This window comes from Terrapene carolina, unplaced genomic scaffold (assembly GCF_002925995.2).
Source record: "Terrapene carolina triunguis isolate 2854851 unplaced genomic scaffold, T_m_triunguis-2.0 Scaffold96, whole genome shotgun sequence".
NCBI lineage: Eukaryota > Metazoa > Chordata > Testudines > Emydidae > Terrapene > Terrapene triunguis.
In genome coordinates, this window is record NW_020664447.1 from 39,367,808 (window position 1) to 39,385,966 (window position 18,159).

General features: G+C 44.6%; 1 protein-coding gene across 1 annotated transcript in view; it reads left to right on the forward strand.

Annotated features, from left to right (window-relative positions):
* Positions 1–18,159, forward strand: part of TTBK2 (tau tubulin kinase 2) — a 212,099-nt gene that overhangs the window by 39,451 nt on the left and 154,489 nt on the right. Inside the window, exon 2 of the mRNA XM_026651392.1 lies at positions 4,601–4,748. Within this exon, the coding sequence (XP_026507177.1) occupies positions 4,601–4,748 (148 nt within the window). The remainder of the gene's footprint in view (positions 1–4,600; positions 4,749–18,159) is intronic.

The following is an 18,159-nucleotide window of genomic DNA, read 5'->3' on the forward strand; positions in this document are numbered from 1 at the left end:
TTCTAAAAAGCTACCAATTTTGAGTTCTTAGAGCTTAAAAGAAAAGCCGAACAAACCTGCACAACTAAGTGCTATTTTTGTAATTATCTCTCTACAGTTGTAATTCTCTCTCTCTTTCTTTTTCAGTGATTGGCTTCCCTAGCTTCCTATGACTGCTATTGGCAAACTGTCTCTTTATAACTTGGGAACATTTCTAGGTGGGGAACCAGGTCAGGTTATAAAAAGGGCATATAGGGCATGACCCAAAGCCCATTCCGTTGACTTCAGTGGACTTTGGATTTCAGGCCTATCGGCAGATATAGCTCCTAGTCAAACCTACACCCTTATGAAGCCATTGTTAGCTCCCCCGTGTATATTTTCCCTGCTCATGTTTCATAGGCTTCAAGGCCAGAAGGGACAATTGTGATCATCCAGTCTGACCTTTTGTATAACATAGGCCATAGAATTTCCCCAAATAATTCCTAGAGCATATCTTTTAGAAAAACATCCAATCTTGATTTAAAAATTGTCAGTGATGGAGAATCTACCACGACCCTTCGTAAATTGTTCCAATGGTTAATTACCTTCACTGTCATAAATTTCTGCCTTACTTCCAGTCTGAATTTGTCTAGCTTCAACTTTCAGCCATTGGTTCATGATTTTGTGCTGTGTGCTCTATCTTCCTTCTTTTTACCTTGCCCTTTTGTTATTAGTTTGATCTTTAGTCTCTATGATTTCCATCTTAAAAGTGACCTGTAAAGGACTTCTTTTTTTAAAATTGGACTTGTCTGTTGGTTTCTGAATAACTGTTTTTCTTTTTCTTTTCGCCTTTAAAGTATCAGGATTTGTCTTCTCTTTAGTCCTCCCTCTCCCCTCCCCTCCCCCCCCACAAAGGCTCTTATGCATACACATGTTTCATGTATGCACATACATGTTATACATGAGTATACAGTAACTCCTCACTTAACATTGTAGTTATTTTCCTGGAAAATGCGACTTTAAGCGAAACGATGTTAAGCAAATCCAATTTCCGCATAAGAATTAATGTAAATGCGGGGGGAGGGTAGGTTCCAGGGAAATTTTTTTCACCAGACAAAAAACTATATTATATATAATATATATATATACACACACACAGTATAAGTTTTAAACAAACAATTTAATACTGTACACAGCAATAATGATTGTGAAGCTTGGCTGAGGTGATGAAGTTAGAGGGTGGAAGAGGGTGTGATATTTCCCAGGGAATGCCTTACTGCTAAACGATGAACTAGCATTCGGCTGAGCCCTCAAGGGTTAACACATTGTTGTTAATGTAGCCTCACACTCTACAAGGCAACACGAATGGAGGGAGGGGTGATAGCATGGCAGACAGACACACACACCCTGTGTGTGGGGGAGAGAGAGAGAGATGCGCATTGCCCCTTTAAGTATGCTGACACCACATTCTAAGTACATTGCCTTTAAAAAGATAAGGAAGTTGAGACAGCAGCTGCCGCCAGCTCTCTCCGTCCTGAGCCCTGTTGTCTCCCCCCTGCTCTATATGGAGAAGGGGTAAGCGGGGGGGCAGGAGTAGGAGGGAGGGGGACACCCTGACATTAGTCCCCCTCTTCCCCCCCTCCCCTGCACAGCAAGCAGGAGGCTCTGGGGAGCAGCTCTAAGGCAAAGGGCAGGAGGCTCTGGGAAGCAGCTCTTGGCAGTGGGGGGAGGGACAGCTGAACTGCCGGCAATTGGTAGCCTGCTGGGCAGCTGCTGCACAGGGAACTTAGGGGGGTTGCCAGTCCACTCTGGTTCCAAGCCCCCACCAGCTTGCTGCAATGGGCAGTGGACAAAGCTGGCGGCTGCCAAACAACTTTATAAGGGAGCATTGCGCAACTTTAAACGAGCATGTTCCCTAATTGATCAGCAACGTAACAACGAAACAACGTTAACTGGGACGACTTTAAGTGAGGAGTTACTGTACATTGTGTACATTTTAAATGAAAAAGAAAGGGATGTTGACATTTTTAAAAGGTTCCAATGTCTCAGAGCACCGTTATGTCCTGATTTGTGTGTGTGTATAACTCCTTATATTTAAGGGATTTTTTTGTTACTCTGCTGATGATTATACGGGGCCTTTCTGCAAGGGAGAACAAGTGAGAAACCAATTGACTAAATACAAAGCACTGTCAAATGAATAAAATAAAGCAGGAAAAAAGAAAATATTTGTTTTCTTTTGGGGGGGGGCTTGTAATTAAAATAAAGGAAAAAATTTCCAGATCTAATTTTTTTTTTTTTTTTTAATTATTTCATTTCAAGGTGACAGTGTCCCTTTAATAGACTTTTTTTTCTCCTAATGTTAACTTGTTATTGAAGTTAAATAGGTGTTAAAATAGTTATGAACAGTCTGGCTAAAAATCTTTTCCCTTCCAAAATGCTCAGTTTTCAATATTTCATGCCACTTTTATTCATCTGAAAAATAGTCCAAACTCAGTTTTGTTGTGTTGTGTGTTTTTTTTTTTTTTTTTAACGAACCCTTTGCAGGTCATATTCAAGCTACTGACTTAGCAGTACCCTCCTTAATTACAGAAATGAACTGCTTCTATTCAGTAAACTCTGGCATATTATAAATGTATGCAAACTGGACAGAGCCCAGGCAACCAGTAACACATTTTACTCAAAATGATATGCTCTTAGCAAGGAAGAACATAAAGTATTTATTTGATAAAGATTCGTGTGACTTATGAAGGTCCCTATCTGGAGATTTTTGGTGTACTTTATTCTTTATAGTAAAGGAGACAGTTGCTATGGACTGCAAAAAAGTGACCTAATAAACCTGTCTTCTGAAAGGTGCTATGATGTGAAACTCCCAGAAATTCCATATTTGGCATTTCATGTCCTCATTTTTTGATACTCAATACAGACAGATGTATTGGGGTGGGGTGCTACAGTATATGAGCTAAAAAATACAAGTAAAATTTATGAATAAATAATATTTCATGTATCATCAGGTTCTTCCTTCTTAGTAGGAACTTAGGTTATTTTAAAAAATTACTCTGCCCTTCTCCATTAGGTTAATCACATACAGTAGATCTTGTTAGCTCCATCTTCAAATCCTAAAGAGAGGCTAATGTGCTGGCTGGATTTCTAGCTGGATGATTTCCAGATTCACAGAATACTTAGATGGCATTCAGGATAATGTAGTCAGGTGACCCTAGCAAATAGTGCTTAGAAAATGATGGCAGCCCTTCCAGAGCAAAAGTGGTAAAAATGCAATAGGGTATATTTCTTAATGTAACCCCTTCTCCCCCCCACCCCACCCCCCGGCGCCCTTCTTCACTGCATTCCTACTTTAATCGCTTTGGAACAGTAGGGGTGGAAGGAGATAGTTGTACAAAATCAATCAAATCACTGGCTGAAACAAATCTAATTTTTACCATACCAAAGAACAGACTTGCCCATTGTGAACTCCAAAGCAGGGGCTGAAAGGCTACCCTCTAATATTGTCTCTGAACATATCACGTGTCAGCTAAATATTCTGTGACACTTCTTGTTACTTCCTCCTAACACTGGTAAGACAGAAAATATCATAATGCTACTATGTAAATCCATACACCCATCCCTTGAATACTTCATGCAGTTCTGATTGCCCCATCTCAAAAAAAGGTGTATTAAAATTGGAAAAGTTACAGAGAAGGGCAACAAAAATGATTAGGGGTTTTGAACAGCTTCCATATGAGGAGGGATTTAAAACACTGGGACTGTTCAGCTTGGAAAAGAGATGACTGAGGGGGGGAATATGATAGAGGTCAATAAAATCCTGAATGATGTGGTGAAAGTAAATAAGGAAATGTTGATTATCTCTTCACATAACACAAGAAACAGGGGTCATCCAATGAAATTAATAGGCAGCAGATGTGAAACAAACATAAGGAAATACTTTGTCACACAATGAACAGTCAACATGGGGTACTCATTGCCAGGAGATGTGAGGGCCCAAAGTATATCTGTGTTCAAAAAATAATTAGTTAAATTTCTGGAAGATAGGTACATCAATGATTAGTAGCCATGAAGATCATGGATGTAACTCAATGCTTTGGGTGTCCCTAAACCTCTGCCTGCCAGAAGCTGGGGCTGGACAACAGGGGATGAATCACTTGATAAAGTATATATTCCTGAAGAAGAAAAGAGGGCATATTTTTTAATATTTCACTGTACATTGATATATGAATTTTTTTGTTTGTTTTGGGGTTTAGGTGCTATTTTAGTATATGAGGAATGAATATATTGGGTATACTGTGGAGTCCTTTCTTTGGCTATCTCTACATAAGGAAATGTTATTATGTTACTAAAACATTTTAACTAACATGATGGTAAACACTATGTAAAACCTAGCGTAGATGTGGGGGACAAGGTGGTTTAGCTGATAGTAGTTAACCTTAGGGTCCTCTTATGGTATCACAATGAGCTGACACATTTTTAAACATGACTCCTCTTGCCCACACTAAAGGTGAAATCATATTAGTTAAAAAATGGTAGTAACATGATATAGTTTCCTACTAGGAGAACAATGCATAGAAATATTAATATATTTTGTTTCCTTTGTCTTTTTGTCTCCCCTATATGCTTCTTTTTAATGCAGCTGAGGAAGATAGGAGGTGGGGGGTTTGGAGAAATTTATGATGCTCTGGACTTGCTCACCCGGGAAAATGTTGCACTAAAGGTCGAGTCAGCTCAGCAACCAAAGCAAGTCCTGAAAATGGAAGTGGCTGTGTTGAAGAAACTGCAAGGTAAGGTGGTTTCCATGATCTACCAAAAAGCTAGTGTATGGTAGGTGGCTAAGAGCCACAACTGCATTCCCAGTCACTCGAGTCCATGTTCTGCCACCTTTTCCTTATTCAGTAAGTAGTACCATTGAACTCAATGGGGCTAATCAAGGTAAGGGTGAATCTGGCCCTTTGTGTATATTGATTTTCAGCAATGGTGAGCAGAAGCTTCTAGTTCTTGGCATACTGGGCAGGGAAATCATTCACTTCTAGTATGTGGAAGCTTATGATGGAGCTGCCCTTATGATCTGAATAGGATAAGAGAAAATTAGCAGAAAGGTTCAATTGTTTTAGAAAGCGGAAGTTCTCTTAATCTCCAATTTTAGCTTCTTTCTGGATCCTGTCTCTTTGTTGTTAGAGACTCTGCCCTAGGGTTGTGTTTTTGTGTGTGTTTTTGTTTTTGTTTTGTTCTTTAAACTTTTGCTTAAGTCTGCCTCTGTGGTTGAGGGCCTCCAGCTGACATCCAGCACAGGAATACTTTTACCAGTATTTCATAGTTTCTGTCTTTTCAAAGGGAGGGTTTCTCAATGGATTCTGTGATACTGGTTAGAGCACATCTATATTCTTTATGGCTATTTCCACTTTAGTAAGAGAGACAGAAGTAATGATATTTAGAATTCTGAAGCAGTTTTGGATGGTCAGCCAGTTAGAGCTCAATTAGCTGAGCATTCAGAACTACATAGTTTGATTGACTGGTGATTCTTGCGTGTTCAATAATTAGATCACCGCATTAGCTTAACATTCAAACTTTTTAAAGGCAAAAGCAGGCTACTGTTACAGAGAGAAATGTAATGGCTTCTCTTTATTATTATTATTATTCAGAGCAGTGAAGTTTAAAACATTACCTTATTTTTTTAAACAATACAATTTTCTTTAAGAAAACAAAAAAATTGGAGACTGCTCCAATATTAATCTGTGCAGCTGCCAATCTCTCTTGCTGTTTATAGTTTGTTTTTAGATTCTTAGTTTGGACAAAACAAAAACTGCAAGACATATGGTGTTATCCAATCTGCTGGCAAGGTCACATTGCAGGAGCAATAGCAGCCTCTGCTCCATATAGATTTAATACACCAAGCACGCTCATGCAATTATACAGGTACTTTAATAGGCCATTTCATTCCAAGGGTGGAATTCACAAGGGGGATTTAGGCACTGCAATATTGAGTATTGCAGTCCCTATCTTTTAGGCACTTATCCAGCTAGTAGAATTCAGAACGCCGACTTAGGTGCCCAGGCTCTTGATACAATGAAAGGGAGAATTAGGCACCTAAGAATGGGATCCACAAAAGCCAGCAGTTTGACTGGGGAGCCGCCTAAGCATGCCAGTAGGAAATAACAAGCAGAGAGGTTTGGCCTAAACCAGAGGTGGGCAAACTATGGCCTGTGGGCCACATCCGGCCCGCGGGACCGTCTTGCCCAGCCGGCCCTTAAGCTCCCGGCTAGGGAGGCTAGCCCCCAGCCTCTCCCCTGCTGTCCCACCTCCCCTACAGCTATGCTGCCACGCGGCTGTTTCCAGCCTGCCGGCACGGCTGCCAGTCCTGCCGCTCTGAGCGGCATGGTAAGGGAGCGGGGGGGAGGGGAGGGCTGGATAAGGGGCAGGGAGTCCTGGGGGGCAGTCAGGGGACAGGGAGCAGGGGAGTTGGATGGGTTGGGAGTTCTGAGGGGGGCAGTCAGGGGACAGGCAGCAGGGGGGTGGTTGGATAGGTGTGGGAGTCCTGAGGAGCCTGTCGGGGTGCGGGTGTGGATAGGGGTCGGGGCAGTCAGGGGACAGGGAGCAGGGGGGGCGGTTGGGGCGGGGAGTCCCGGGAAGGGGCGGTCAGGGGACAAGGAGCGGGGGGGTTGGATGGGTCGGGTGTTCTGAGGGGGGCAGTCAGGGGGCAGGAAGTGGGAGGGGTTAGGGGCCAGGCTGTTTGGGGAGGCATAGCCTTCCCTACCCGGCCCTCCATACAGTTTCGCAATCCCAATGTGGCCCTTGGACCAAAAAGTTTGCCCACCCCTGGCCTAAACCCTGCCGTGCGGAGGAAGTTAAGCACCTGTCTCCGCTCAGAATTCACAGTTACGAACCCTGTCCCAGAGTTAGGTGTCAAAGCCAGATCAGTACTACTTTGAGAAACAGAGAGGAGAAGAAGGAGGTGCCCTTATAAATTTTAACCCAGAGGTTAGAGCATTATAATATTGTTTTACTATAGGGGATCCATACTATGGATTGACATATAAACACACGACCATTTTTTGGATCCAAGTTGATAGGATTACTTTTTGCTTGACAGACAAGAAATTAGACAAATGCCAGAAAATGTTTTTGCTGTATAGCTCCTAGCAGCAAGAATCTCCACTCATTTTTCTACCTCACAGGTTTTCAGTATGCACAGACTAAAGGTTTCAAATAGGAAAAAAAGTAAGTAAAATGGACAGAAAATGCTATTTGCAAAACAGTGTTACAGCTATTTATTGCAGAATATTTTTGTCCTGTCTGCTGTGTGTCATGTGCCCCTAGAAAGTAGACTTGGGCTACTAATTGCAGGATTCTGATTTTGTTGTTGTTGAGAGTTGTCTGTTTGCTGCTGAATTAATACATAAAGGAAGACACAGTCATTGCCTCAGCACTAATAGTACCATACAGAATGCCCTGGAGGACAGCTCTTAGAGGTTTTTTTGTTTTATTTTGTTTTTTTAAATATATATTTCATTGGTAGATTAATTCTCAGGGGATTTGTGGAAGTTGTAAGCTTTAAGGAATGCTTTGAAAGAACAGAAGGTGCCAGTTTGGCCTCAATCCAGCAAAACACATAGGCACATGTGTAACTTTAATCACACACATAGTCCAAATAATTTCAGTGAGACTACTTACATGCTTAAAATTACATTTGTTCCAAAGTACTTTACTGGATCAGGGCCTTATTGCACAAGAAGTGAGAAACTATTCCAAGCACCGAACTTGGCATGGGAAAAAAATGAAAATACATGAGAAAAGGTTTCAAAGGGAGTGGTGAGGGAGGAATAGTGAAGTGAGTGAGAAGGGAAATAAGAAGAAATGGAACAGGAATAAGAAGATATGCAGATCCTTGAAGATAGGTGCTAGAGTGCAAAATCAGTATTTTTAATGTTCTGTTGTTAGAATTTTTCAATAATACAATGGACATGTTTCATACACTACAATAATGAAGTGAAAGTAGTAGTATCATCGGTATAAAGTACAGTAAGTAATGGAGAGCTGCAAAGAAACTGTTTTATAGTCCTGATTCAGCAAAGCAGTTATCCACATGCTTAAGTATGAGTAGTTCTTCAAGTGCTTGCTCATGTTGATTCCAAGTAGGTGTGTGCCTGCCACGTGCACAGTCGTCAGAAGGTTTTTCCCCTAGTGGTACCCGTCTGGTCAGCTGTGGAGCCTCCTGGATGCACCTTCATGGCGGTGTATATAGGTCCCTGCCCGACCCGCTGCCTCTTCAGTTCCTTTTTACTACCAGTGACGGTCGTTGGAGCAGCTCTTCTCTTGCTATGGGAAGTGATCCCCTAGTGGACTCTTTCTTGTTGTACGTGTAAATAGTTGAAAATTTTGTATTAGTTAGTTCAAGTAGTTCTTAGTTAGTTTAGATAAGTTTCAGTTGGGGGTTCCCCCACCAGGTTCCCCTCCTGGGGACTGGAGCATGCCTTGGTTAAAACCTTGCGGGTCTTGTCTGAAGCCTATGCCAAAGGGAGACCCACAAAACTCCTGCTTAAAGTGTTTGGGGGAAGCCCATCAGACTGAGAAGTGCAAAATCTGTAGAGGCTTCCGCCCAAGGACTAAGAAGGAGAGGGACTTTAAGCTGAAATTACTCCTCATGGAGTCAGCCCTTCGTCCCCAGCTGGTACAGGCGGCATCTGACCCTAAGCCCAGCACTTCAGTGCAGATCGCACTGGCCTTAGTAAAGGAGTCTGCAGTGCCAAGAAAGGACTCTGGCTCCAGGGACTCTCGGCACCACCATTCCCTGGTGCCTAGCACTGTTCCCATTTGCCAGTGCCGCACAAAAGAAGGAAGACTAAAAGAGGTCACTCTCCCACTAAAGCAGTGGAGTGAGAAGGCACCAGTGGGGTGCGTCCTGCACTGGGACACTCTGCTCCGTCTCCAACTCAGCTGGCACCGTCGACTCTGGCCTCACAGGGAGGTCCGTCGAGTCTGGTTGTAGTGGACTCCCCGGTGCGGGTGTGTCAGGAAGAGGACCTAGACCTTCCCTCCATGCCGGACACCTTTGAGATGGATAGGGACCTCATAGCGATGATGGTGCAGTCCCCTGCATGGGCACCAGCACCGCAAAGAGGCACCCTGCCCTCTAGGGGCAAGCCGGCGATGATGTGGCACCGCTCGCCCTCACCTCGGCACTGCTCCCTGGCACCGTCTCGCTCCGCACCGCCTTGGTTGCCCGGGTCCAAATCCTCGTTGGACTTGGAGGTGGAATCGTATGCCTCTAGGCGAAGCCGGCGCTGCTCTCTGCACTGCTCCAGACAAGAGGAAGGGCAGCCATTGCCTATCATGTCATGCCCTCCGAAGTGGCAGGTGCAAGCTCAATGGCCCTTCCGGACCTCGTGGGCCTACCACTAAGCCCAAGGGCCAGGGTCCAGATCCTTGTCAGTGGTTTCGGAGGCATGGGCCCCTCCATCATCAACATCTGTAGTCCGGGAACCTCCACAAGAACAAGAGATTGGCATGCAGACCAGCACTGAGACTGCAGCAGGACCCGGCACTGGGGCTGGTACCGAGACGGGCCTGGAGACCAAAACCATGCAGGGCATCTTGGCGCAGGGGGATCCCCATGAGCCAGAGGGTCAGGAAGACCCGGTGCCCCCGCGCGCATCTTCCTCATCCTCCCCTGATGAAGCAGTGGCGGGCACATCCACCATGCTGCCAGCCATGGACAACAGAGCCCACCAGGAGTTGATCAGAAGGGTGGCTCCAAATTTGCGCATGCAGGCTGAGGTAGTGTCGGAGGAGACCAACCCCATGGTTGACATTCTGCTGCTTGAAAGACACTGAGGGTGGCTTTGCCCCTCATTAAGACCATTCCATAACACTAGTAAAGCATTGTGGCAAACTCCTGCCTCTCTTCCCCCCCTCCCCCCGGCTAAAGGGGTGGAGAAGAACTATTTTGTGTCTTCAAAAGGGTATGAGTACCTGTTCACTCACCTTCAGCCGGGCACTCTGGTGTTGGAGGCTGCCAACCAAAAGGAAAGGCAGGGACAACTGGGATCGACTTCTAAGTCCAAGGAGGCGAAGAAGCTGGACCTCTTCGGTAGGAAGCTGTATTCTACTGGGGGGCTCCAGCTTCACATTGCCAACCAGCAGGCAGTCCTTAGCCACTATAGTTTTAATTCTTGGAACATGTCCAAATTTCAGGAGCTACTTTCGGCTGACTCCTGCTTGGAGTTTGCTGACCTCCTTACAGGCCTCCCTAGATTCGGCAGACTTGGTAACCCATACCATGGTGACAGCCATAGCCATGAGAAGGAGCTCATGGCTTCAGGTGTCAGGACTCCCCATGAGGTCCAGCAGACCATTCAGGACTTGCCTTTCGACTGTGTAGGGATCATCTTGGAGCAAACCAACACTAATCTTCACAGCCTAAAGGACTCACGGGTCCCTCGGGCTTTGTATGCCAGCCCCCCAAAGGAAGCATTTTAAACCGCAGACCGCCCCTCGCTTCTACCCAGCTCCTCCTAGACAGGACTATAGTAGGAAGCGAGGCAGGAGTAACAGACAGAGACCCTCTCAGTCCTCCTCTAACCAGGGTCAGGGCTCAGCAAAGCAGCCCTCAACCTCCAAGCCAAACTTTTGAAGGCACTCCTGGGGGCGACGCACCAGTTCAGATCCCAGATCGTTCCCCTCCCTTCGTGAATAGTCTTTCCCATTTCTACCATGCCTAGGCACAAATTACCTCGGACCAATGGGTCTTGAGGACAGTAGAATTGGGATATTCTCTCTAATTCTGTTTCCTCCCACCCTCCTTCCCTGTCCCTCTTCTCACAAGCAACTTCTCATGCAGGAGGTGCAAATGCTCCTACAACTCGGGGTGGTAGAGGAGGACCCTCTAGAATTCACGGGTAGTGGGTTCTATTCCTGGTATTTCCTAATCCCGAAGGCCAAGGGATAAAGTTCCGCATGGTCTCTCGGCTTCTATTATCCCCTCCCTGGATCCAGAGGACTGGTACGCTGCACTTGACTTGAAGGACGCGTACTTTCACGTGTCCATAGTCCCGTCCAACAGACGGTTCCTCCATTTGTGGTTAACAACACTCAACATCAGTTTACGGTTCTCCCCTTTGGCCTCTTGGTGGCCCCTCAGATGTTCACCAAGTGCATGTCTGTCGTGGCAGCCTTCCTGCGGAAATGGCAGGTGCAAGTATTCCTCTACCTTGATGACTGGCTAATCAAAGGCCGCTCCAGGGCCCAGGTGGAGGTCCCTGTGTGCCTAGTTTGGACGACTTTCCACAAGCTCGGCCTGATACTGAATGGCCAAGTCGACCCTAATCCCAATTTAGAGAATAGAGTTCATTGGAGCTCTCCTAGACTCTGGTCAAGCCAGGGCATTCCTTCTGGAAACTTGATTTCTCTCCATGGGCGCCATCATAGAGGAACTCAGGCGATACCCCACCACTACGGCACGAAATTCCCTGAAGCTGTTCGGCCATTTGGCCGCAAGCATGTAGTACAGCACACTAGGCTGCGGCTCCATCCCCTTTGGCTTGGCTAGCCTTGGTGTACAGGCTGAACTGAGACCACCTAGACAAGTTGATCACACTCACTCCCCCAGTTATCGAGTCCCTCAAGTGATGGCTCGACCTGCTAGCAGTGTGTGTGTGAGTGCCCTTCTCCGGGCCCCAACCCTTGCTGTCTCTAGTAATGGATGTGTCGGTGATAGGTTGTGGGGAGCACTTAGGAAGACTCAGGGCCTCTGGTCCCAGGCAGAACTTTCACTGCACATCAATGTCCAGGAGCTAAGAGCCGTCACCTTGCTTGCCAGACGTTCCAGGCCCATCTGGAGGGCAGATGTGTATTGGTATTGACCGACAATATGACAGCAGTGTTTTATATAAATAGACAGGGTGATGCTCATTCCTCTCCCCTATGCTGGGAAGCCCTCAAGCTGTGGGACTTCTGCATCGCCCACTCGATACATCTAGAGGCATTGTATCTTTCAGGTTCCCAGAATGAACTGGCCGATCATCTCAGCAGGTCATTTCACAATCACAAGTGGTCCCTCCGCCCAGATGTTGTGATCAACATCTTCCAACAGTGGGAGTTTCCCGAAATAGATTTGTTTGCAACAAAGTACAACAAGAAGTGTCCTTCCTGAATCATAGCCTGGGCTCACTCGCAGATGCTTTTCTCCTCCCTTGGAAGGACCATCTACTGTATGCTTTCCCACCTTTCCCGCTTGTGCACAAAGTCCTCCTGAAGGTCAGAAGGGAGGGAGCATCAATCATCTGATTAGAACCAGCATGTCCACGCCAGCACGCTGGTTCACCACGCTTCTAGACCTGTCTCTGGACATGCCAATAACCCTGCCCCGGTCCCGGACTTGATCATGCAAGACCACGGCCACCTCCAGCATCCCAATTTGCAGTCTCTCCATCAAACTCTGTGGCTAAACCCCTTGGAGATCACATGCTCAGACCCTGTTAGAGAGGTCCTCCTTGGCAGCAGAAAGCCATCCACCAGAGCCACTTATATGGCCAAGTAAAAAAAATTCTCTCATTTGGGCATTACTAAACGACACTCCACCCTTACAGTCATAGATTCCCTTTATCCTGGACTATTTGCTGCATCTGAAACAGCAAGGTCTGTCGGTATTGTCAGTAAAAGTGCACATGGCCACTATCTCAGCTTTCCACCCTGGTTCAGCCGGTCACTCAGTTTTCGCAAACCTCACGGTGGGCCGCTTCCTGAAAGGATTAGATAGGCTGTACTCTCAAGTAAGACAGCCAATTTCCCCATGGGATCTCAACCGGGTGTGCTCTAGACTGATGGAACCTCCTTTCAAGCCCTTAGCAACATGCTCTCTCCTCTACCTTTCCTGGAAAGTAGCGTTCTTGGTGTCTATAACTTCAGCCAGGAGGGTATCTGAGCTTAAGGCCTTAACATTGGAGCCCCAATACATGGTCTTCTATGAGGACGAGGTGCAGTTGCAACTGCACCTGGCCTTTCTTCCAAAGGTAGTTTTGCAATTCCACGTGAAGCAGGACATTTTTCTTCCTGTATTCTTTCCTAAGCTGAAAGTTAGCAACAGGGAATGAATGTTCCACTCCGTGGATGTCAGGTGAGCATTAGCCTTCTACATTGAAAGAATGAAGCCATTTTGAAAACCAACACAACTCTTCATTGCAATTGTAGAGCAGATGGATGGGCTTCCAGTATCGTCCCAAAGGATCTCTTCTTGGATCATGTCCTGTACCTGGGTGTGCTATGATGTGGCAAAGACATCTGCCCCTGCACTGACGGCACACTCCACAAGGGCACAGGCATCCTCAGTGGCGTTTCTGGCACAAGTTCCTATTCATGACATCTGCAGGGCAGTGACGTGGTCGTCGATCCACACCTTTACGTCGCACTACACCATTACACAGAAGGCCAGAGACAATGCAACATTTGGCAAAGCGGCACTACAATCAGTGATTCCATTAACTCTGACCCCGCCTCCTAGGTAAGGCTTGGGAATCACCTACTTGGAATTGACATGAGCAAGCACTCAAAGAAGAAAAAATGGTTACCTACCCGTCGTAATTGTTGTTCTTCGAGATGTATTGCTCATGTCCGTTCCAAGACCCACCCACCTCCTCTTTGTTGAAGTATCCGGCAAGAAGGAACTGAAGAGGCAGCGGGTCGTCAGCGACTTATATAAACTGCAACGAAGGCGCGATTTCAGGGGGCTCCACAGCCGACCCGACAGGTACTCCTCGGGGGGAAAAGCCTTCTGACGAATGTGCACGTGGTGTGCGCACCTTCTTGGAATGGACATGAGCAACACATCTCGAAGAACAGCAGTTACAAGAGGTATGTAACTGTTCTTTTTTATTGATGTCAGTGGGACTATACAAGTGCCTAAATTCTTTGCTGAGCCAGGGCCTTAAATGAGTATTTGAAAAGTTTACTAGAGAACAATGTTTGTACTATAGTTTGTTTTAATATTAACTAATACATCTAAATTTAGAAACCAGTTCTGGGCTCTAGGACCTGGTTCACTGGATTTCACATATACATTTTATAAATAATGCTTCACAAGAAAGTCCTAACTAATCTCTAGAAAATATAAAAAACTGGAATTATTTATTAAAAGAATAGATCCCTTAAGAGCAATAAGTCTGAAATGTTCACTTTAATAAACAAAGTTTTAATCCGCACCATCGTATTGTTTCGTACCAAACCAGTTGACTGGTGCCAAGTCTCAAGAGGTTCATTAATATGTGTGTTTTGAAAATGCACAGTAATACAACCATTTTGGATAAAAATGAATGGTATGAACATGATCGTGTGACTGAACATCCCCATTGAACCTAAGGCTGGCCTGCCTCCTATGAATCTTCAGAATCCAAAAAGTAAATACAAGAGGACACACTTCTAGGCAAAACACTTTACAGGGAACCCTCAAAACGTCCTGGAATTCATTCTCAAAAATTTCTTTGAACAAACAGTATCAAAAATAGAATTTCCTTAGACATAGGCCTGGTCTACACTTGAAGGGGTTGGGGCGGGGGGGGGAGATATCGATCTAAGTTACGCAACTTCAGCTACGTGAATAACTTGTACTTAGATGTACTTAGAGCTACTTACCGCGGTGTCTTCACTATGGTAAGTCGACAGCTGTCACTCCCCCATCGACTCCGCCTGCGCCTCGGAGTCGATGGGAGAGCGCTCGGCGGTTGATTTATCACGTCTAGACTAGATGCGATAAATCGACCCCCACTGGATCGATTGCTGCCTGTTGATCCAGCTGGTAATGTAGAATAGCCTACTAAATAACTTGAGATACTTAATTCAATTCACAGGAAGTGAGGCAATATTTTTTTTTATGCTCATGGAATTACAAGTACTATGAATTCCCATCCAAAAATCCCTAGGCATGTTGGTGGTGTGTGTGTATGTGTGTGTGTGTGTGTGTGTGTGTGTGTGTGTGTGTGTATATATATATATGTATATATGTATATGTATATATAAAACTGTGGTGTATATCAATAGCTCATCTACAAGAGTCACAATAGTAACATATATCCATTCTTTTTATATTTTGGCTTGATGAGTTTGTCCGACCAGGATACTTGAGACTCAATGAAAAAGTATCATGGGTTTGGTTTTTGTAAAATAGTAATCTATATATTGATGTCTGTCTTATATTATCCAGTATCTCTTCCCGTTCTGTCAAGTGAGAAGAATGTAAGCTTAAGAAGTTTCTGGATAACTGGTTTGTTTGTTTACAGAATGCTAAAGCAAGCTATAGGTTAATTTATGCACAGTTCTCTACTTCTAGATTAGTATTAAAATCTGTATGAAAAATAAGCAGCACAGAACATCTTATCTTGTTTGGGCTTCTGAATTTCAGTGAAATTGTTGTTGAAGCACTTGATTACAGTGTTGCTAGCTTTTGATGGTATGTCATTTGACTGTTGCTTTGTATCTGCTGTGTGCTAAAGGCCACTGGTGCAAAGTGGTCATGTCCAGTTTTATATCTAGCCCTCCATCATTCTCTCAGAATATAAACTGGAATCCTTTCACTTTATTATGAAGTGGAAGATGAGTGTATTAAATTTAACTAGAAGCATTTATGATGCTTGCAAACGATTAAGAACTTATTTATCTTATTTCCTGTTTTGTGCATACTACAGTGGAGCTAGATGCTGATCTGTAGCGTCAATACGTTCCTGAACATACTGACTGAGCTTCACGCTTCAAAGTAATATAATATTTGCGATGCATACTGGAAGTATTCAGTATTCAAGTGGCAAAGTAACTGTGCTCATTCAACTGGAATGGAAAAGAGATTTTTGTGACCTAAAGTTTCATAATACAGATAGATCAGGATAATACAGGCCTATCTGTCTTGCTGATTTCATTCCTTTTTCTGATGTCTTTCTAGCTCATTGTCATATCTGTAAACAAGAGATGTGTACAAAGGAAATATGTCCTGAGGTTATGGAACATATTTTCATGAGATAAGTGTGACCTGATCACTCACTGATGGTGTAGAGATGAGTAGATAATAGGAGCCGATAGGTTTTTCCATCTTTATACCTTTTTGTTGATTTTTTTAAAATATGCTCTGTGTTGTCATTTCCACTTGTTTTATTCTGCTGCAAAGAGGGAAGGAGAAAGGAAATAGGAAGGGCACTGCAACCAAGCTTTGTATGATTCATTATGTGACACTTTTTTACTCATGAGAGAAAGTCATTGATTTTCCCACCTTCCTTCCCAAAGGGAATGAAAGCAGGAATGAGCAGAATGGAAAGGCACAAGCCAATCTCTTAGCCGCCCCCATCAGCAATGGGAGCCAGTGTGTGTCTGGGAAACAAATTCCTATACATGTCCCCTCCCATGCCCAGAATCACATGTGTGTATGAGAGGGAAGCATGAAGTATCTAAGTTCATGATTGGTGGTTGAGGGGGGAGACTAAAGCAGCTACATATTGAGGGTTGGAAGCCTAATGCAGAGTGTGTAGATAAGTGAGAGAGAGACTGAGATACTGGTACAGCTTGGGGCCAGTACTGACTCCTTCATCTTGTGTCCCTACTGGTCACCCAGTGCTGCCACCTGCTCCTGAGTCTGGCTATCCAGGGTCCAGCAGAGGGAGTTGTGAGAAGGGAGGCAGAAAACCTCCCTGCAGAGTTGATACTATAGTATCCCCTAGTGCAGTGGTTCTCAAACTTTAGCAACCCGAGGACCCCCATTTTGATTTAAAAAATTTCAGGGACCCCCATGGCCGCTGTTCCCACCACAAGCACCGGCTGCCGCAGCTCCCATTAGCCAAGAACAGCAGCCAATGGGAGCTGCAGGGGCAGGGCCTGTGGACATGGGCATTGCACGGCGTGAAGACCCCCCTACACTCCTCTGCCGCCTAGGAGCTGCAGGGGGGTCCCCCCCACCCTGAGGCCAGTGCCCCCCTGCACTTTCCAACTCCCTACCCCTACCCCTGAGCTGCCTCTCACACACCCAAACTGCTGCTGCTGGCGCAGGCAGCCCCTGAGCCAGCACCAGGCACTGCAAAAGTCACGGAAAGTCATGGAATCCGTGACCTCCGTGATAGACTCGCAGCCTTAATTATGAGTTTTCAAATGATATTTCACAAGGCATACCTTGTACAAATATTATTACAATAGTGTGTTAGTGTGAATACAGAGGTGCATTTCTTCACAGAGAAACTTGGAAGGATAATTTGGGGTTCGTCAGGGGAGCATTCAAAAAAACCTTTTAGAGTTAGCAAGATTAATCTTATTTGTAATTCCATTGATTTGAGCAGTGTCACAATAACAATAAATCTGACCTAGTTTTTTTAGATTATTATGAAGGGCTCACTGAGCTAGCCAGTAGAGTGAAAATCACTTTGAATGTCATCTTCTGTAACCTGTCAATGTGCTTTATTTCTTGTAATTAATTTGGTTTATGTACAGTATATTTGCTTTGTATGTTTCTACACATAACCAAAAAAGAAAGCTATTAACAGCCAATCCTTTCAAAGTACACCTGCACTCCTGAATGGTCCCAGTGAGAGTACTTACGACAAGTATTTGTGAGGTTAATGGGACACTGTCAGCTTGAAAAATCACATTTGTCTGAAAATGTTTTAAGTATAGTAGGTATAAATAGCAGCAAAGATTACTATAACTGTGTTTTGTCATGCATGCAAACAGTAAGGGTTAAATGGCCGATGAGAGTGAAGGGATCTGGTTTTGTTTTCATGATGTGAGTTTAAAAAAAAAAAAAGAAGACAGTTGCCAGTTTAATGGACATGTGCCAAAAGAGAACTTTCAAATTTGTATACTGGGACTGCAGCTTTAAAACTCTTTTCTAGAGTTTCCAGTGTTCCTCAAATTAGTGACATTTACAAAAGGTGGAATTTGTTTTTCTTGAAAAACAGAGATTTCTGCAGACTTTCCCTTTCCCCAGCAGAAAGCCACAGTAGAACCCTGCAGAATTTCCCTTTTCCTTAACAAGCTTTCATTGATCATAAAATCCTCTATGAAGGGGACTTACTTTTGTGGGAATGTGTTTGCCCTGAGTAAAATAAGAAATGACACTATAATATTCAACCTTATGGTTGTCATTCCAGGATTGTCAAGTGAGATGGAATTGAGAAAAGTCCTGGGGACATGGATAAACTCTCCTTTGTTGGCAGGCAGGTACCCACACTTAAA